The sequence below is a fragment of the Pseudophryne corroboree genome (genome assembly GCF_028390025.1).
Source record: "Pseudophryne corroboree isolate aPseCor3 chromosome 3 unlocalized genomic scaffold, aPseCor3.hap2 SUPER_3_unloc_70, whole genome shotgun sequence".
In the NCBI taxonomy this organism is placed as follows: Eukaryota; Metazoa; Chordata; class Amphibia; order Anura; family Myobatrachidae; genus Pseudophryne; species Pseudophryne corroboree.
In genome coordinates, this window is record NW_026967564.1 from 554,559 (window position 1) to 576,782 (window position 22,224).

A 22,224-nucleotide genomic window follows, 5' to 3' on the forward strand; every position below is an offset into this window, starting at 1 on the left:
CCAAATGAGAAACTTCTACTCTATCTCTTGTAGAGGCTCAAACCAATCCGATTGAAGGAAATGCAACACCACATTAAGGTCCCATGGTGCCACTGGAGGCACACATGGAGGCTGGATGTGCAGAACCCCTTTCACGGAGGTCTGAACCTCTGGAAGAGAGGCCAATTGTTTCTGGAAGAACACTGACAAGGCCGAAATCTGGACCTTGATTGATCGCATTCGGAGGCCCGCCTCCACACCAGCCTGCAGAAAATGGAGAAAACGTCCCAACTGAAACTCTTCCGTAGGTGGTAATGTTTCAACGTTACTCCTTTCCTGGCCTGAATAAGAGTGGGGATGACTTCCTTGGGAATACCCTTTCGGGCTAGGATTCGCCGCTCAACAGCCATGCCGTCAAATGTAGCCGCGGTAAGTCTTGATACACGCACGGCCCCTGCTGTAACAGGTCCTCGCGAAGAGGAAGAGGATCTTCTATGAGCTACTCCTGAAGATCTGGGCATCAAGTCCTCCTTGGCCAGTCTGGGGCAATGAAGATTGCTCGAACTCATGTTCTTCTAATGATCCTGAGCCCTTTTGGGATCAGCGGAAGTGGAGGGAAGACATACACTGACCGGAAAACCCACTGGGCCACTAGCGCATCCACCGCTAATGCTTGAGGTTCTCTCGACCTGGAACAATATCTCTGAAGCTTCTTGTTGAGACGAGATGCCATCATGTCTACTTGAGGAACTCCCCAAAGACTTGTCACCTCTGCGAAGACTTCTTGGTGGAGTCCCCACTCTCCTGGATGGAGATCATGTCTGCTGAGGAAGTCTGCTTCCCAGTTGTCTACTCCCGGAATGAAAATTGCTGACAGAGTCTTTAGATGTCTTTCTGCCCAGAGGAGGATCTTCGTCACCTCTGCCATTGCCGCTCTGCTTTTCGTTACACCCTGCCTGTTTATGTAGGCGACTGCTGTTACATTGTCCGACTGGATCTGCATGGGATGATCTTGAAGATGTACCGCTTGTTGAAAGCCGTTGTAAATGGCTCTCAATTCCAGCACGTTTATGTGAAGGCAGGCTTCCTGACTAGACCATTTCCCTTGGAAGCTTTCTCCCTGAGTGACAGCTCCCCAGCCTCGGAGACTTGCATCCGTGGTCACCAGGAGCCAGTCCTGAATCCTGAATCTGCGTACCTCCAGTAGGTGAGAGCTGTGTAACCACCACAGGAGTGAAATCCTAGCTTTTGACGACAGGATTATCTTTCGGTGCATGTGTAGGTGGGAACCCGACCACTTGTCCAACAGGTCCTACTGGAAAACTCTGGCATGGAACCTGCCAAACTGTATGGCCTCGTAGGCCGCCACCATTTTCCCCAACAACCGAATGCACTGATGGATCGACACACTTGTTTCAAAAGGGCTTTCTACGTAATCTCCTGTTGTACTGTCATACTAACCTACAGTTTCTTAGGTCTTTAAATTGCAGACGTTATAGAGAATGAAGATACACAGACATTTTCAGTATCATTTAATTTTCCTCCAGACAAAAGATCCACTATAAATGGGAGATTAACTAGGCTTTTTTAGTGATCACCTGCTGCCCAGGGGCCTGACCGGATCGTTCCTCTAGCCAGGGGCAAAACCGGACCGTTCCTCCTGCCAGGGGCAAAACCGGACCCCATGCTCTAGCCCAGAGGCAAAACCATAACGATTCTCTAGCCAGGGGCAAAACCGGACAGTTCCTCTAGCCAGGGGCAAAACCGGACCGATGCTCTAGTCCAGGGGCAAAACCGGAACGATCCTCTAGCCCAGGGGCAAAACCGGACCGATCCTCTAGCCAAAGGCAAAACCGGACCGATCCTCTAGCCAAGGGACGTAACTGGACCGATCCTCTAGCCAAGGGGCGTAACCAGACCATTCTTCTATCAAGGTGTCTATCCCTCTTTACATGATCTCCACTCTGTATAACAGGGATTGTCTAGATACCTTCTCCAGGACATCTGTACAGAATATCACTCCCCATAATCAATCTGTTTGCTCATGAAGTATGAACTTTTCTATCTATGAGGTCTCTACTTGCAGATATACTAGGAATGGAGTACCTATATTAAGGAATGAAGACCATCCTGTCACATACACTTCCCATTACTCTGCTTTAGAAAATAAGAACTATTAAGAGGTTCCAATTCTTAATTAAAGCATGGTCCACTGAATCCAGTGACCTCCAATAATGCATTAGTCATCCGTGTGCTGAAGACCAATGTCACGGCCTACTCGAAAAAGGAGACTGGCGTTCTAGGGCAGAGAGCTCAGTTCTCAGCTTGCCTTCTTATTGCCGAGACTCAACACCATGTTAGTTACAGAAAACAAATCCTACCTGACCTCAGTGACATGATAAGAAGACCATGGGATTAATATGGGCTGATGGCTCCTGATGTATGAGATATACCATAGAGTGTGGGGAGGAGACTGATCAGATATCTGGGCTGGTAACACACAGTGACATGATGTGAAGGGGGAGAGCAGGAGTATAATAGGGGCTGATGGCTCCTGATGTATGAGATACACCAGAGAGTGTGGGGAGGAGACTGGTCAGATCTCTGGGCTGGTAACACAGTGACATGATGTGAGGGAGAGAGCAGGAGTATAATAGGGGCTGATGGCTCCTGATGTATGAGATATGCCAGAGAGTGTGGGGAGGAGACTGGTCAGATCTCTGGGCTGGTAACACAGTGACATTATGTGAAGGGGAGAGTAGGAGTATAATAGGGGTTGAAGGCTCCTAATGTATGAGATACACCAAAGAGTGTGGGGAGGAGACTGTTCAGATCTCTGGGCTGGTAACACAGTGACATGATGTGAAGGGGAGAGCAGGAGTATAATAGGGGCTGATGGCTCCTGATGTATGATACACCAGAGAGTGTGGGGAGGAGACTGGTCAGATCTCTGGGCTGGTAACACACAGACATGATGTGAGGCGGAGAGCTGGAGTATAATAGGGGCTGATGGCTCCTGATGTATGAGATACACCAGAGAGTGTGGGGAGGAGACTGGTCAGATCTCTGGGCTGGTAACACACAGTGACATGATGTGAGGGGGAGAGCAGGAGTATAATAGGGGCTGATGGCTCCTGATGTATGAGATACACCAGAGAGTGTGGGGAAGAGACTGGTCAGATCTCTGGGATGGTAACACACAGTGACATGATGTGAGGGTGAGAGCAGGAGTATAATAGAGGTGATGGCTCCTGACTCCACACTGGGAAAATACATATTCCTCATTAGTTTGTACTGACAGAGGAGGGTGTAGTATAAGAGATTGCTGTAGTGACTGAGCAAGGAGAATATGTGACACTTTCCTGTAATAAGTGTTTATTACTCACCTGTGCTGATATCTGTAGGGATCTCCTCCTCCTTACACTGCTGATCACCCCTCACATACGTCTCATCTTCTGCCTTTATATCAGTCACATACGTCTCCTCTTCTCCATCTATATCTTCTGCTTTTATATCAGTCACATACGTCTCTTCTTCTCCCTCTATATCTTCTGCCTTTATATCAGTCACATACGTCTCTTCTTCTCCCTCTATATCGTCTGCCTTTATATCAGTCACATACGTCTCTTCTTCTCCCTCTGTATCTTCTGCCTTTATATCAGTCACATACGTCTCTTCTTCTCCCTCTGTATCTTCTGCCTTCATATCAGTCACATACGCCTCTTCTTCTCTCTCTATATCTTCTGTCTTTATATCAGTCACATACATCTCTTCTTCTCCCTCTATATCTTCTGTCTCTCTATCAGTCACATACGTCTCTTCTTCTCCCTCTATATCTTTGATTTTAATATTATTTAATTGGGCTTCACCCTATGTAAACAAGACAAATATAATGACACACAGCTCCTCTACACAAATATAGTGACAGTCACTTTGGTTTATTGGGGAGACCCTATAGCCCACCTACCTGATCCTCCTGTGGGATCCTGTGATTCTCCTCTGTACAGTCCTGGGAATACAGAGGACGGGGACATCTCTCTGGGGTATCTCTGTTACTGGGTCCTTCTGTAGGAGACACACAGTGACTGAGTACAGTGTATATATGTGATTATCAGATGATGTGTGTATATAGGGGGCCCCCATACCTGCTCTCCCCTGTACAATACATGACAGTCTACTCTTACCCAGTGATGTGTGGGGCCGGTGATTCTCCATCATCACGTCCTTGTACAGACCCCTGTGTTCCTCTATACACTCCACCTCCTGCATGGAGACATAGACAGTGACATCATGACACCTTATAGGAACCTGACACAGAGTGATACAGTCATCACCCAGACACATCCCCTGGTGTTACTGTTTAATGCCCCATTCCCAGCCGTCACCTCTCCAGTCATCACCCAGACACGTCCCCTGATGTTACTGTATAATGTCCCATTCCCAGCAGTCACCTCTCCAGTCATCACCCAGACACGTCCCCTGGTGTTACTGTATAATGTCCTATTCTCGGCAGTCATCTCTCCAGTCATCACCCAGACACGTCCCCTGGTGTTACTGTATAATGCCCCATTCCCAACAGTCACCTCTCCAGTCATCACCCAGATACATTCCCTGGTGTTACTGTATAATGTCCTATTTGCAGCAGTCACCTCTCGAGTCATCACCCAGACACATCCCCTGGTGTTACTGTATAATGCCCCATTCCCAGCAGTCACCTCTCCAGTCATCACCCAGACACGCCCCCTGGTTTTACTGTATAATGTCCCATTCCCAGCAGTCACCTCTCCAGTCATCACCCAGACACATCCCCTGGTGTTACTGTATAATGTCCCATTCCCGGCAGTCACCTCTCCAGTCATCACCCAGACACATCCCCTGGTGTTACTGTATAATGTCCCATTCCCAGCAGTCACCTCTCCGGTCATCGCCCAGACACATCCCCTGGTGTTACTGTATAATGTCCCATTCCCAGCAGTCACCTCTCCAGTCATCACCCAGATACATTCCCTGGTGTTACTGTATAATGTCCTATTCGCAGCAGTCACCTCTCGAGTCATCACCGAGACACACATCCTGGTGTTACTGTATAATGTCCCATTCCCAGCAGTCACCTCTCCAGTCATCACCCAGACACGTCCCCTGGTGTTATTGTATAATGTCCCATTCCCAGCAGTCACCTCTCCAGTCATCACCCAGACACTCCCCCTGGTGTTACTGTATAATGTCCCATTCCCGGCAGTCACCTGTCCAGTCATCACCCAGACACATCCCCTGGTGTTACTGTATAATGCCCCATTCCCAGCAGTCACCTCTCCAGTCATCACCCAGACACTCCCCCTGGTGTTACTGTATAATGTCCCATTCCCGGCAGTCACCTGTCCAGTCATCACCCAGACACATCCCCTGGTGTTACTGTATAATGTCCCATTCCCAGCAGTCACCTCTCCAGTCATCACCGAGACACGCCCCCTGGTGTTACTGTATAATGTCCCATTCCCAGCAGTCACCTCTCCAGTCATCACCCAGACACGCCCCCTGGTGTTACTGTATAATGTCCCATTCCCGGCAGTCACCTCTCCAGTCATCACCCAGACACATTCCCTGGTGTTACTGTATAATGTCCCATTCCCAGCAGTCACCTCTCCAGTCATCGCCCAGACACATCCCCTGGTGTTACTGTATAATGTCCCATTCCCAGCGGTCACCTCTCCAGTCATCACCCAGAAACTTCCTCTGGTGTTACTGTATAATGCCCCATTCCCAACAGTCACCTCTCCAGTCATCCCCTGGTGTTACTGTATAATGTCCCATTCCCAGCAGTCACCTCTCCAGTCATCACCCAGATACATTCCCTGGTGTTACTGTATAATGTCCTATTCGCAGCAGTCACCTCTCGAGTCATCACCGAGACACACATCCTGGTGTTACTGTATAATGTCCCATTCCCAGCAGTCACCTCTCCAGTCATCACCCAGACACGTCCCCTGGTGTTATTGTATAATGTCCCATTCCCAGCAGTCACCTCTCCAGTCATCACCCAGACACTCCCCCTGGTGTTACTGTATAATGTCCCATTCCCGGCAGTCACCTGTCCAGTCATCACCCAGACACATCCCCTGGTGTTACTGTATAATGCCCCATTCCCAGCAGTCACCTCTCCAGTCATCACCCAGACACTCCCCTGGTGTTACTGTATAATGTCCCATTCCCGGCAGTCACCTCTCCAGTCATCACCCAGACACATCCCCTGGTGTTACTGTATAATGTCCCATTCCCAGCAGTCACCTCTCCAGTCAGCAGCTGAATGATCTTGTTGGTGAGTTCCAGGATCTTTTGGTCATTGTGTCTCTCATGTATTAGTGAGTCAGGAGGAGGCACCGTGATTGGGCTCTGGGTTCTACTCAGTCCTCCTGATACACGGGGATGGCTGTTGAGTATCTCACACTCACTGGATGTCTTCTTCACTACTGTGTAATCCTGTGTAATGGAGGAGACATCAAATATCAATATATACACTCCCAGACCCCCATCACCTCCCCAGTCCTGTCCCTGTATTATTATTATTATTACTATAGATATAAGTGACATCACTGTACCACTCCCAGGTCACCTCACCTCCCCAGTCATGTCCTTGTATTATTACTATAGATATGTGACTTCACAGTGACGCTCCCAGATCCCCTCACCTCCCCAGTCATGTTCTCGTATTATTACTATAGATATAAGTTAGGTTACTGTGACGCTCCGAGATTCCATCACCTCCCAGTCATGTCCCTGTATTATTACTATAGATATCAGATCACAATGATGCTCCCAGATCCTCTCACCTCCCCAGTCATTTCCCTCTATTATGACTATAGATATTAGTGATGTCACTGTGACGCTCCCAGATCCCCTCACCTCCCCAGTCATGTCCCTGTATTATTACTATAGATATATGTGATGTCACTGTGACACTTCGAGATCAAGTCATGTCCCTGTATTATTACTAGAGATATATGATGTCACTGTGACACTTACAGATCCCCTCAACTCCCCAGGCATGTCCCTGTATTATTACTATAGATATAAGTGATGTTAATGTGACAGTCCCAGATCCCCTCCCCTCCCGCAGTCATGTCCCTGTATTAGTACGATAGATATGTGATGTCACTGTGACGCTCCCAGATCACCTCACCTCCCCAGTCATGTCCCTGTATTATTACTATAGATATAAATGATGTCTCTGTGATGCTCCCAGATCCCCTCACCTCCCCAGTCATGTCCCTGTATTATTACTATATATAAGTGACGTCACTGTGTCTCTCCTAGATCCCCTCACCTCCCCAGTCATGTCCCTCTATTGCTATAGATATTAGTGATGTCACTGTGACACTCCCAGATCCCCTCACCTCTCAAGTGACATACGTATTATTAATATAGATATAAGGTCACAGTGGCGCTCCCAGATTCACTCACCTCCACAGTCATGTCCCTTTATTATTACTATAGATATAAGTGATGTCACTGTGACATTCCCAGATCCCCTCACCTCCCGTCATATACCTGTATTATTACTATAGATAACAGTGACATCACTGTGACGCTCCCAGATCCCCTTACCTCCCCAGTCATGTCTCTGTTTTATTACTATAGATTTAAGTGATGTCACTGTGACACTCCCAGTACCCCTCACGTCCACAGCCATGTCCCTGGATTATTACTAGAGATATATGTGATGTCACTGTGACACTTCCAGATCCAGTCATGTCCCTGTATTATTACTAGAGATATATGATGCCACTGTGACACTTACAGATCCCCTCAACTCCCCAGGCATGTCCCTGTATTATTACAGGAGATATATGTGATCTCACTGTGACACTTCCAGATCCCCTAACATCCCCAGTCATGTCCCTGTATTATTACTATAGATTTAAGTGATGTCACTGTGACACTCCCAGTACCCCTCACGTCTACAGTCATGTCCCTGTTTTATTACTATAGATAAAAGTGATGTCACAGTGATGCTCCCAGATCCCCTCACCTCCCCAGTCATGTCCCTGTATTATTACTATAGATATAAGGTCACAATGATGCTCCCAGATCCTCTCTCCTACCCAGTCATGTCCCTGTATTATTACTAGAGATATAAGTGATGTCACTGTAGTGCTCCCAGAATCCCTCACCTCCCCAGTCATGTCCCTGAGTTATTACTATAGATATAAGGTCACAGTGATGTTCCCATATCCTATCATCTCCCCATTCATGTCCCTGTATTATTACTATAGATATAAGTGCTGTCACTGTGACACTCCCACATCCTCTCACCTCCCCAGTCATGTCCCTGTATTATTACTATAGATATGAGGTCACTGTGAATCTCCCAGATCCACTCACCTCCCCAGTAAGCAGGTAGATGATCTCCAGGGTGATTTTTATTATCCTCTCAGTCCTGTGACTACTGTCCTTGTCCATCCTCGGTGAATCAGAGATAATACAGAACGTGTGATGTGTAATAAAGACTCCGTTCCCTACAGCTGGAGTTCCTGGAATAAATATAACACATAAAACATACTGCACATGTAACATAGTAAATATGGAATAGAGTGCTCATTTAATCTCCTATTTCCCCACAACCATAGAGTCCTGGTCAGTGTCTCCGTGGTTCCTGTGACCCAGCCCCATAAGGCTGTACTGCATAGTGGGCCTGATCTAGACTGTAGCGCTATTGTGGGTGGAGTAACAATGAACTGATGTTCAGTACATTGTGAACGGACAGGGTCTCCTGGAAAGGCGGCCGGAGACAGGCAAGGGGTGGCAGGGGACAGGCAGGGGGAAGGCAGCTGGAGACAGGCAGGGGGAAGGTGTCAGGAAACAGGCAGGGGAAAGGCGGCAGGAGACAGACAGGGGAAAGGAGTCAGGAAACAGGCAGGGGAAAGGCAGCAGGAGACAGACAGGGAAAGGCGGCAGGAGACAGGCAGGGGGAAGGCGGCTGGAGACAGGCAGGGGGAAGGCGGCTGGAGACAGGCAGGGGGAAGGCGGCTGGAGACAGGCAGGGGGAAGGCGGCAGGGAGTAACATGAGATGGGGCTCGTACGGTGTCAGCAGCAGCAGCCACGAGCGGGGTACAGTGCCAGCTGCCTGCAGCCTATAACCCGGCCCTCCCATACCAGAGGCTCCTGCCATGCTAGACCCGCAGCCCCCTGCCTCCTACCCACACCCTCTGCAGCCTAGGAAGGATGAGCTGCTGGGAGCCCCCTGAGGCGGGTGAGCGAGGAAGCCTCCTGGAGGAGCAAGTGCCGCTCTCTGGGCCTGCTTCTAGATGCTGCCGTCCCCTACTTGCTGCATGGGTGCAGATGTTGGCAGCGCACACAGCATGAAAAAACAAGGTTTGTTGGCGCTGGGCAGGTCTGTGAGGGAATACACCTTAGGATTAGTAGCCACCTGGAGAGGGGTAGCCGGCCTCCTCATACAAAGTGACAAATGTGGGGAATACCAGGTAGGCGCTCTATCCAAATGATGCAACAAAAAATAATGAAAAACACTGTTTATTACACACAAGAGCGGGTCTGCAGTATCAACTTTGTGTGGCAAGGACTACCAACACTGGTGCAGTGAGTACTGACTACCATCACATCTATACACATGTAACTCACTTTGTTGTTACACCGGAACTAAGCGGATGGACAATTACCATATAAAGGTCATTCTGGTTCAGGGCACATTCCTGTATGAACCATATCAGCTGGAGGATTTCTTCTCACTCACACTGTGCGCTGCTAATTTACTATAAGAGACTGACAAAACCTCTGAGAGTCTCCTATGTAGAAGGATCAGCGTTTTCCTTTTACATTGATTTTATCAGTGATACCTTTGTGTATACTCATTGTGTATATAATTTATACCAGAGATATCATATACCTCAGGGTAACACCCATTAGTATATGTTTTGCTCTATATTGCTGTTTATATTGGAGGTCATTCCGAGTTGTTCGCTCGCAAGGCGATTTTAGCAGAGTTGCTCACGCTAAGCCGCCGCCTACTGGGAGTGAATCTTAGCATCTTAAAATTGCGAACGAAGTAATCGCAATATTGCGATTACACACCTCGTAGCAGTTTCTGAGTAGCTTCAGACTTACTCGGCATCTGCGATCAGTTCAGTGCTTGTCGTTCCTGGTTTGACGTCACAAACACACCCAGCGTTCGCCCAGACACTCCTCCGTTTCTCCGGCCACTCCTGCGTTTTTTCCGGAAACGGTAGCGTTTTTTCCCACACGCCCATAAAACGGCCTGTTTCCGCCCAGTAACACCCATTTCCTGTCAATCACATTACGATCGCCAGACCGATGAAAAAGCCGTGAGTAAAATTACTAAGTGCATAGCAAATTTACTTGGCGCAGTCGCAGTGCGGACATTGCGCATTAAGCGGAAAATCGCTGCGATGCGAAGATTTTTACCGAGCGAACAACTCGGAATGAGGGCCATTGTTTTTATGTTTTGGCTGCATCATTTGGATAGAGCGCCTACCTGGTACTCCCCACATTTGCACACAGCATGGGGCTCAGTAACAGGCCGGCTGCTGGCACGTATACAAAATAACAGGTTGCCTATAGAATAATAGTAAACGCCAGGCACAGCTGCTGCAGAAACTCTTGTTACATACGTGACGTCAGTCTCTTCTGATACTGGCATTATATAATACAACCCGGTGTCTCTACAGCAGATGGCCGTCGTTATACGTGTGGCGCCCTCCTAGCGGGCATTTCACATTTTACACCATTATAGTGACGTGACTGCTGGGGGGGGCGGCAATGAGGGGCTCAGCCTGCAGCTGTCACACTGCCAGTGGTGTAGTAATGCTCTGCAGCTGTCACACTGTCAGTGGTGTAGTAATGCTCTGCAGCTGTCACACTGCCAGTGGTGTAGTAATGCTCTGCAGCTGTCACACTGCCAGTGGTGTAGTAATGCTCTGCAGCTGTCACACTGCCAGTGGTGTAGTAATGCTCTGCAGCAGTCACACTGCCAGTGGTGTAGTAATGCTCTGCAGCTGAAATAATAATAATAATAATAACAGGACACCACAGGCTGCTCCCCCGTATAATAATAATAATAACTGGACACCACAAGCTGCTCCCCCTGTATAATAATAATAATAATAATAATAATAGGACACCACAGGCTGCTCCCCCTGTATAATAATAATAACAGGACACCACAGGCTGCTCCCACTGTATAATAACAATAAGAGGACACCACAGGCTGCTCCCCCTGTATAATAATAATAATAACAGGACACCACAGGCTGCTCCCCCTGTATAGTAAGACGCCATTACCTGATCTCGGCACGGACACTGGGAGGCTGCAGCAGTCGATGAAAACTCACTTCCTGTATGTGGAACGCACTGTCCGGAAGTAAGGTGGAACGCACAGGCCGGAAGTAAAGCGTGATTGGCACAAGCTGATTCCTAATGACTGGTTCCTCCCCTCCCACACCCCGCCCTCTGTGATGAATATTACCATAATTGTCCTCAGTGCAGGAGGCAGCGGCCATTTTCTTGTAGACCAGTCCGGCTGCAGCAATAGGTTCCCTGGCCGTGTAGTGACGTCAGAAGCGGCGGCCATTTTCCCCTGGTCTGAGCTCCGCCTTCCTTCTATCATTCCCACAAGGCAGCAGGAGCAGAGAGCAGCCATTGCTGTGTCTGGCAGCAGGTAATGATATTATTATTATTATTATTATTCTATAGGCTGAGCAGCTCTGGTGTCAGGTTCTGTACTACAGGGGGAGCAGCCTCTGGTGCCTTGTTATAGTGCAGCTGGAGCAGCCTCTGGTGCTGCATTATCCCTGTACAGGTGGCTGACACTCTAGTGTCCGATTACTGTAATACAGGGGACGCAGACCCCGTCGTTACTGTAATACAGGTGGCGCAGACCCCGCCGTTACCGTAATACAGGTGGCTCATACCCCGCCGTTACAGTAATACAGGTGGCGCAGACCCCGCCATTACCATAATACAGGTGTCGCAGCCCCTGCCGTTACCGTAATACAGGTGGCGCAGACCCCGCCGATACCGTAATACAGGTGGCGCAGACCCCGCCATTACCGTAATACAGGTGGTGCAGACCCCACCGTTACCGTAATAAAGGTGGCGCAGACCCCGCCGTTACCGTAATGCAGGTGGTGCAGACCCTGCCGTTACCGTAATACAGGTGGTGCAGACCCCACCGTTACCGTAATAAAGGTGGCGCAGACCCCGCCGTTACCGTAATACAGGTGGTGCAGACCCTGCCGTTACCGTAATACAGGTGGTGCAGACCCCGCCGTTACCGTAATACAGGTGGCGCAGACCCCGCCGTTACCATAATACAGGAGGCGCAGACCCCGCCGTTACCGTAATACAGGTGGCGCAGACCCCACCGTTACCATAATAGAGGTAGCGCAGACCCCACCATTACCGTTATACAGGTGGCGCAAGACCCCGCCGTTACCGTAAGACAGGTGGCTCAGACCCCGCCGTTACCGTAATACAGGTGGCGCAGACCCCACCATTACCGTAATACAGGTGGCGCAGACCCCGTCGTTACCGTAATACAGGTGGCGCAGACCCAGCCGTTACCGTAATACAGGTGGCGCAGACCCCGTCGTTACCGTAATACAGGTGGCTCATACCCCGCCGTTACAGTAATACAGGTGGCGCAGACCCCGCCATTACCATAATACAGGTGTCGCAGCCCCTGCCGTTACCGTAATACAGGTGGCGCAGACCCCGCCGATACCGTAATACAGGTGGCGCAGACCCCGCCATTACCGTAATACAGGTGGTGCAGACCCCACCGTTACCGTAATAAAGGTGGCGCAGACCCCGCCGTTACCGTAATGCAGGTGGTGCAGACCCTGCCGTTACCGTAATACAGGTGGTGCAGACCCCGCCGTTACCGTAATAAAGGTGGCGCAGACCCCGCCGTTACCGTAATACAGGTGGTGCAGACCCTGCCGTTACCGTAATACAGGTGGTGCAGACCCCGCCGTTACCGTAATACAGGTGGCGCAGACCCCGCCGTTACCATAATACAGGAGGCGCAGACCCCGCCGTTACCGTAATACAGGTGGCGCAGACCCCACCGTTACCATAATAGAGGTAGCGCAGACCCCACCATTACCGTAATACAGGTGGCGCAAGACCCCGCCGTTACCGTAAGACAGGTGGCTCAGACCCCGCCGTTACCGTAATACAGGTGGCTCAGACCCCGCCGTTACCGTTATACAGGTGGTGAAGACCCCGTCGTTACCGTAATACAGGTGGCGCAAGACCCCGCTGTTACCGTAATACAGGTGGCTCAGACCCCGCCGTTACCGTAATACAGGTGGCGCAGACCCCGTTGTTACCGTAATACAGGTGGCGCAAGACCCAGCCGTTATCGTAATACAGGTGGCGCAGACCCCGCTGTTACCGTAATACAGAGGGCGCACATCCCGCCGTTACCGTGATACAGGAGGCGCAGACCCTGCCGTTACTGTGATACAGGTGGCGCAGTCCCCGCCGTTACCGTAATACAGGTGGTGCAGACCCTGTCATTACCGTAATACAGGTGGTGCAGACCCCGCCGTTACCGTAATACAGGTGGCGCAGACCCCGCCGTTACCATAATACAGGAGGCGCAGACCCCGCTGTTACCGTAATACAGGTGGCGCAGACCCCACCGTTACCATAATAGAGGTAGCGCAGACCCCACCATTACCGTAATACAGGTGGCGCAAGACCCCGCTGTTACCGTAATACAGGTGGCTCAGACCCCGCCGTTACCGTAATACAGGTGGCGCAGACCCCGTCGTTACCGTAATACAGGTGGCGCAAGACCCAGCCGTTATCGTAATACAGGTGGCGCAGACCCCGCTGTTACCGTAATACAGAGGGCGCACGTCCCGCCGTTACCGTGATACAGGAGGCGCAGACCCTGCCGTTACTGTGATACAGGTGGCGCAGTCCCCACCCTTACCGTAATACAGGTGGCGCAAGACCCCGCCGTTACTGTAATACAGGGCTCAGACCCCGCCGTTACCGTAATACAGGTGGCGCAGTCCCCACCCTTACCGTAATACAGAGGGCGCACACCCCGTCGTTACCGTGATACAGGTGGCGCAGACCCCGCCGTTACTGTAATTCTATAAACGGGACATTACAGGTGTTGTGTCCTGTGGCATTGTACTATACAGGTGGAGCGGCATATGTTGTATTAATATTCAGGGGAGCTGTATTAAAATACAGGGGAGTGGCATGTGTTGTCCTACTGTACAGGGGGAGCGACCTGGGACATCCTCCTATACAGGGGTAGCGGATTATGACATCCTACTATACAGGGGGAGCAGCCTGTGTTGCCCTTTTATACAGGGTAAGTGGCCTGTGGTGTCTTGTTACTTTTATTATATAGGGTGAGCGACATGTATTGTCTTTCTATACAGAAGGAGTGGCCTGTGTTGTCATATTACAGGGGTAGCATCCTGTACTGTCATAGTATACAGGGGGAGCGGCCTGTGTTGTCATAATATACAAGTGGAGGGACCTGTGGTGTCTTGTTACTAGTATTATATAGGGTGAGCGGAATGTATTTTCTTTCTATACAGAAGGCGTGGCCTGTGTTGTCATAATATACAGGGGTAGCTTCCTGTGCTGTCATAGTATACAGGGGGAGCAGCATGTGTTGTCATAATATACAGGGGCAGTGGCCTGTGTTGTCATAATATACAGGGGTAGCTTCCTGTGCTGTCATAGTATACAGGGGGAGCAGCATGTGTTGTCATAATATACAGGGGTAGCTTTCTGTGCTGTCATAGTATGCAGGGGGAGCGGCCTGTGTTGTATTTATTATTTATTAGCAGTTTCTTATATAGCGCAGCATATTCTGTTGCGCTTTACAATTAGAACAACAGTAATAGAACAAAACTGGGTAAAAACAGACAGACATAGAGGTAGGAAGGCCCTGCTTGCATGCTTACAATCTATGGGGGAATAGGCATTGATACACAAGGATAGATGCTACCTGTTGCATAATGGTCCACCAGCTTGCCAGTTTCTTAATGGGTTGTATGATATGATCACCCAGCGATGAGATGAGGTACAGACTGAGAACAGCAGAGGACCCCAGTCTGAGCCTTGCGGTACTCCAACTGATAGAGGTAGAGAAGAAGAGGTAGAATCAGAGAAGTGACCACTGAAAGAGCGATTAGATAGGTAGGATGAGAACCAGGAGAGGACCGTGTCCTGAAGACCTAGAGATTGTAGTGTTTGTATGAGAAGAGAGTGGTCAACAGTGTCATAAGCAGCAGAGAGATCTAGAAGAATGAGTAGTGTGTAATGGGCTTTAGATCTAGCAGTGACCAGATCATTCACTACTTTGGTCAGTGCAGTGTCTGTGGAGTGTTGGGCATGAAAGCCTGACTGAAGTGCGTCCAATAAATTGTGGGAGTTAAGAAAGTGTGTGAGGCGAGTGTAGGCAAGTCTTTCAAGTAGCTTGGAGGGACCTGGTAGCTGAGAAATGGGACAGTAGTTAGAGAGTGTGTTTGGGTCAGAGTTGTGTTTGTTTAGTAATGGGAGTAATCACTGCATGCTTAAACAGAGAAGGAAAGATACCAGTAGAGAGAGAGAGATTACAGATTTTAGTTAAGGTTGGGATAAGCACAGGAGACAAAGTTTTACTGACCAGTGAGGGTATAGGATCAAGAGGAGAATGTTGATACTTCATCTTCACTTGTGGGATCAAATGAAGAGAAAGTGCCAGACGGTTCAGGTAGGGAATTGAGCAGGTCACTGGCTGAGGAAGAACATACCATTTCATCTCGGATCTTATCAATCTTATCCTTGAAGTAGGAGGCAAGTTCTTGTGCACTGATACACAAAACACTATTATTTGCAGCGCCTGCATCAATTAAATAAAATGAGAAAAAATATAAAAAATTCATTGGTGGGGACAATGCTTGGTATACGTTCACCAATATATAAGAGTTGTGTATTGCTCCTATTAGGAATAACTAGACGAAAGAAATATAATAGGGGCGCTCATATATCAAAACACTGTACCCAACAAGATAACAGCCATGGAGTCCCAATAGTTATTAAAATGACTTTATTATAAATAACAAATACTTTTGTATCTGTATATATTGCTATTAAATATTAACTATTCTTGTACAATTGTGTAGCAATTTCATAACACTTGTATAATTAATTAACAGTACTTACACATTCATATAAAAAGCAGCTAGAAACCAAATACATATATTAATGTAATTGTTCAGTGGTAATATGACCAATATATCCAACCGGGCGTCCTCGGAAAGAAAATATTGGTTGTGGCTTAAAAACAACTGCTGGAAGATAAAAAAACGTTTATATGCCAAGCCCAGGTGGGTGCCGGCGCGGAACTGATGAGAAGAGAACCGTCAAGTCCATTGGTGGAAAATCCGTTATGCGCTTGATGTATATTCTCCCCCAGGATTACATCACCTCTTCCACTATAGCTGTATTGTATGGGTAACGGTCCCAAGATGTTAACACTGTTGATAGAAGCGGCGTGTGGACCGTGTTCACAGCGGGGATGGTATTGCCGCTAAATAGTGACGATCCCGTGGTGGATATATAAACCATAGTCAATTTTTCAGACTGGGGGCAGTTTGGATTCCCGTCTCTTATACGGGACTTGAGGTGACTCGTACCTTGTTTGTGCTGCCGCTACAGCTTTACCGTTGGGCTGATTGGCCCTGGGATATGGGCGCTGTTGGTATTGTCGGCATGTGAACCGCTGTTACGGCGAGATCGATAAGGCCGCTGTATAAGGTCGTATGGTGAGAGTCCCGTGGTGGATGATATAAGCTGGAGGGGGATTAGCTTCCTGACTCCCGTGCAGGGCTTGAGATGGATTGATCGGTAATGTTCAAACAGGGCCGGTATATGGAGTAACCACCTGGACTGGTTTGTGCTGTTGTAGGCACTGATAGTAGCTAGTGGGGGAGGTGAGGGAGGGTAAAGAAGTGATTTAAATGTATTAATAAGTCGCTTGGGGTTGGTGGCATGAGAAGAGATGAGAGATTGGAAGTATGTTTGTTTGGCAGTGTCCAGAGCCTGATGATAGGAGTGGTAGGTAGTCTTATATCTGAGGATTCTGAGATTTACGCCACTGACATTCTACTTTACGTGACAGTTTTTGTAGGTGTCTTGTTGATTTAGAGTTCCATGGTTGGCATCTAAGCCTATGTAGAGTGTGATGGGTAGCTGGAGCCACTTCATCAAGAGTGTGATGGGTAGCTGGAGCCTCTCTAGGGTCTTGTGCAGGTGGGATACAACAGTGTCAGGTGTGGTAAATGTAGAGATTGGTGAGAGCAGTTGTTGCAGAAAAGTGGAAAGTTGTTGAAAATGTATATTGTTTGTATTTCTGCGGGTTAGAGGAGGCTTGCTTGGTTTTAGTGTCATAGAATTTAGAGTAATAGAAGAGATTGTGAAGGTGATCAGGTTGTGATCAGAGAAAGGGAAAGGAGTGTTAATGAATTCAGAAACTGAGCAGAGCCTGGTGAACACAAGATCAAAGCAGTGGCCCTTCTGATGAGTAGAGGAGTCAGACCATTTGGTCAGGCCAAGAGAGGAGGTTAGAGAGAGGAGTTTGGAGGCATGAACAGATTGTGGACTGTCAAGAGCTATATTGAAATCGCCCATAATGATGGTGGAGATGTCAGAGGATAAGATGCGTAGAAGCCAGGCAGAAAAATCTTCTAGAAATTGTTGTTCGAGTTGCCCAGGAAGGCGATAGATAGCTGCAAAATGCAGAGAGAAGAGGTGAAAATCCTGATAGATTGAACTTCAAATGATGTGAATGCGAGTGATGGAACCTGAGGTAGAACAGTGTATGTGAAAAATTGGAACAGTAAGATTCCAACCCCACCACCTTTACAATTACCAGGCCTGGGGGTGTGTGTGAAGTGGAAACCACCGTGTGACAGTGCTGCAGGGGAGGCCGAGTCTGATTGTGTGAGCCATGTTTCTGTTATAGCCAGCAGATTAAAGTTGTGAGAGATAAAGAGGCCATGGATGGATGGTAATTTGTTACAAACAGAGCGTGCATTCCATAAGCCACATTTTAGTGACTTGGAGGGGGATGGGAGACACGTGATATTTATGAGGTTAGATGGATTTCTATGTTGTTTTGAGACAGCTGAGTGTGAGAGGGACAGGTGGTTGGGACCTGGATTTGGTGATATGGCACCAGCTAATAAAAGCAGAAGAGTGAGATAAATATTGGTGGATGTTCACGAGTGTTTATTCTGGTGGCCAATTGTGGTTGTCAAAGTACTTGCAGAGAAGTAAGCATAAAGCTCATGAGTGGTTAGAAGAGGGGAGTGGAGAATAGAAGCTGTAATGTGCACAGAGGGGTGAGTTTTAGGGTGAGTGTAGAATGTGTTACATTTGGTGAGAATTCCATGAATTGAAATAAGAAACAGTAGTTTGATAAACATGCTGTGGTCGTTTGTGAGATAATTTTGGGTTAAGTGGTGTAGGAATTAGTTGTTTAAGTAAGTTACCTTTCCTTGATGGTGCTCAATGTTTGTTCAGCTATTTTTTTAACTGTTCAGATAACACACTTATTAAATTCTACGCAAGCTACCCCCAGCAAGCTGACCCCTTGACATTACACAGTGACACCGGGGGACTTGCTGGGTGATGACTGGAGAGGTGACTGCTGGGAATGGGACATTATACAGTAACACCGGGGGACGTGTCTGGGTAATGACTGGAGAGGTGACTGCTGGGAATGGGGCATTATACAGTAACACCAGGGGATGTGTCTGGGTGATGACTGGAGAGGTGACTGCTGGGAATGGGGCATTATAGAGTAACACCAGGGGACGTGTCTGGGTGATGACTGGAGAGGTGACTGCTGGGAATGGGGCATTATAGAGTAACACTGGGGGATGTGTCTGGGTGATGACTGGAGAACTGACTGCTGGGAATGGGGCATTATACAGTAACACCAGGGGATGTGTCTGGGTGATGACTGGAGAGGTGACTGCCGGGAATGGGACATTGTACAGTAACACCAGGGGATGTGTCTGGGTGATGACTGGAGAGGTGACTGCTGGGAATAGGGCATTATACAGTAACACCAGGGGATGTGTCTGGGTGATGACTGGAGATGTGACTGCTGGGAATGGGACATTATACAGTAACACCAGGGGATGTGTCTGGGTGATGACTGGAGAGGTGACTGCTGGGAATGCGGCATTATAGAGTAACACCGGGGGATGTGTCTGGGTGATGACTGGAGAACTGACTGCTGGGAATGGGGCATTATACAGTAACACCAGGGGATGTGTCTGGGTGATGACTGGAGAGGTGACTGTTGGGAATGGGGCATTATACAATAATACCAGGGGATGTGTCTGGGTGATGACTGGAGAGGTGACTGCTGGGAATGGGGCATTATACAGTAACACCAGGGGATGTGTCTGGGTAATGACTGGAGAGGTGACTGCTGGGAATGGGACATTATACAGTAACATCAGGGGACGTGTCTGGGTGATGACTGGAGAGGTGACTGCTGGGAATGGGGCATTATACAGTAACACCAGGGGACGTGTCTGGGTGATGACTGGAGAGGTGACTGCTGGGAATGGGGCATTATACAGTAACACCAGTGGATGTGTCTGGGTGATGACTGGAGAGGTGACTGCTGGGAATGGGACATTATACAGTAACACCAGGGGATGTGTCTGGGTGATGACTGTATCACTGTGTGTGTCAGGTTGTCACTGTCTATGTCTCCATGCAGGAGGGGGAGTATATAGAGGAACACAGGGGTCTGTACAAGGACGTGATGATGGAGAATCACCGGCCCCCTCACATCATTGGGTAAGAGGAGACTGTCATGTATTGTACAGGGGAGAGCAGGTATGGGGGCCCCTATATACACACATCATCTGATAATCACATATAGACACTGTACTCAGTCACTGTTTGTCTCCTACAGATGGGCCCAGTAACAGAGATACCCCAGAGAGATGTCCCCGTCCTCTGTATTTCCAGGACTGTACAGAGGAGAATCACAGGACCCCACAGGAGGATCAGGTAGGTGGGATTTAGGGTCTCCCGAATATACCAAAGTGACTGTCACTATATGATCTGTAGACGAACTGTGTGTCTTATACACTGATATTATACTGTTTTACCTCAGTTTAATCTAACACTATGCAAATGCCATTGTATTATTTTTTGGGTTTTTTAGGAGGAACGTCTGTTTGATATAAAGTCAGAAGATATAGAAGGAGAAGAAGAGACGTATGTGACTGATATAAAGGCAGAAGATATAGAAGGAGAAGAAGATACGTATGTGACTGATATAAAGGCAGAAGATACAGAGGGAGAAGAAGAGACGTATGTGACTGATATAAAGGCAGAAGATTCAGAGGGAGAAGAAGAGACGTATGTGACTGATATGAAGGCAGAAGATACAGAGGGAGAAGAAGAGATGTATGTGACTGATATAAAGGCAGAAGATACAGAGGGAGAAGAAGAGACGTATGTGACTGATATAAAGGCAGAAGATATAGAGAGAGAAGAAGAGATGTATGTGACTGACATAAAGACAGAAGATATAGAGGGAGAAGAAGAGACGTATGTGACTGATATAAAGGCAGAAGATATAGAGGGAGAAGAAGAGACGTATGTGAGGGGTGATCAGCAGTGTAAGGAGGAGGAAATCCCTACAGATATCCGCACAGGTGAGTAATAAACACTTATTACAGAAGTCACATATTCTCATTGCTCAGTCACTACAGCAATCTCTTATCCTATACCCTCCTCCGCCATCAGCCCTGTTCTCAGTTGGGTGTTTCTAACATAAAGCTATCCATGACAAATATCACATGTAGAGAGTTATTACACACAACAGTATAATGTTATTAAAAGTAACAAGCAGAAGTTTATTATTAGTGATTATATATAAATGTGTATGTATATAATATAATTAGTATTGTTTTTTTGTGGAGTGCCTAATTTATATGCATTTTGTTAGATGATGCAGGTATGAAATATTTCCTGCTATACAGTAGACCTGAGCTCACCAAATACAATTCGTATAAGATTCAGAAATAAAATTAAATTTGAATCTAGAACTTCAAGTAAAACAGATTAAAAGCTTATCACAAGTACATATCTGTATAATCATGAGACAAGCGTTTTGCACTTGTTGTCACCCTTGCATGGGCGGGCTTGTTCTTATCCACTCCAATTCACTCTAAATCCAAATTGCGTGTCACCCAACGTGCTGCGTCAATAGTGACTTCTTCAGGGGGGTTTTCTGTTAAAGGCTTTATCCTTAAATATCAATTGTGTAGACTTGAAATAATTGTGTAACCTTCAGACGGTAATTGTGGACTTGTTCATGATGAACACATTCCTAATTACTTGTGAATAATAGTTCCCGCTCTGTGCAGTTCTGAGGTTATGACTTTAGGGAATGTAATGGTCAGATCCAATATTGCTCAATCTAAGGTCTCCCAGTAGCCTTACTACATACATAAATGTGTCTTGCACTCACTATATTAACTAACAATAATAAACAGTGGAGTTTTAGCTCATGTATTGCTCAGTACATTTAAGCTGCAGCCCCCGACAAGGGACCCCACTATACTGCAGGTCCTACTCTATGGCTCAAAATAATTACCATAAAACAGCTATAGCATTAGTGTTAACCTTTAGGTTTGCTCTCAGCGGCGGAACAGTGGCTGAAAGGCTCGGATTGGTTTTCAGAGCACCAGTCTGACGTGCCACCACATCTCACGTGGCCCTCCAATTCACCAAATCTGGGACTGTGGGACTGCTTGGCTGGGTCCGGCATTGTACTGTTGGTGCAGTTCCTGATGCGTTTGGAACGATTGGTGGTTGCTAGGCGCCCTAAATGCCTGTTGTCCCGATTTGTCATGATCTACTTTCACCCACTGTTCCGCCGCTGAGATTCTTGGTGTCCATGCTTCTTCCACTGTAGATGGATACTACTCACTGTCTACAAGGGATCACTAACAAATGCCGGTCTCGGCCAAAACCAATGGCTCCCTTTTGCCAGTCGCATCACGTGCACGACCCATGGTTCCATCTGAAAAAGAAACAATATCTCAACAAATTTGCATTATATCAATACCTCAGACATTCACAATGATCATCCAGTAACTTTAGTGTCACCATCTACACGCATGTGCACGTCAGTTTTTTGTTTGGTGCGGCAG

The 22,224-nt window shown here is 47.8% G+C and overlaps 2 protein-coding genes across 3 annotated transcripts in view; one reads left to right on the forward strand and one right to left on the reverse strand.

Moving 5' to 3' along the window:
- The window catches only part of LOC134984664 (zinc finger protein 665-like), a 30,388-nt gene extending 19,005 nt beyond the window's left edge, over positions 1-11,383 (reverse strand). For both annotated transcript variants that reach the window (XM_063950192.1, XM_063950191.1), the window contains exons 1-6: positions 11,294-11,383; positions 8,359-8,507; positions 6,265-6,456; positions 4,164-4,242; positions 3,947-4,044; positions 3,366-3,849 (exon numbers count right to left, since the gene is read on the reverse strand). In XM_063950192.1, the coding sequence (XP_063806262.1) occupies positions 3,366-3,849; positions 3,947-4,044; positions 4,164-4,242; positions 6,265-6,456; positions 8,359-8,436 (931 nt within the window). In that variant the 5' untranslated portion in view covers positions 8,437-8,507; positions 11,294-11,383. The remainder of the gene's footprint in view (positions 1-3,365; positions 3,850-3,946; positions 4,045-4,163; positions 4,243-6,264; positions 6,457-8,358; positions 8,508-11,293) is intronic.
- Positions 11,384-11,625: 242 nt separating this feature from the next.
- LOC134984666 (gastrula zinc finger protein XlCGF26.1-like) overlaps positions 11,626-22,224 on the forward strand; it is a 37,991-nt gene continuing 27,392 nt past the window's right edge. The window contains exons 1-4 of the mRNA XM_063950194.1: positions 11,626-11,669; positions 19,773-19,852; positions 19,971-20,068; positions 20,226-20,721. Coding sequence (XP_063806264.1) covers positions 20,436-20,721 — 286 coding nt within the window. The 5' untranslated portion in view covers positions 11,626-11,669; positions 19,773-19,852; positions 19,971-20,068; positions 20,226-20,435. The remainder of the gene's footprint in view (positions 11,670-19,772; positions 19,853-19,970; positions 20,069-20,225; positions 20,722-22,224) is intronic.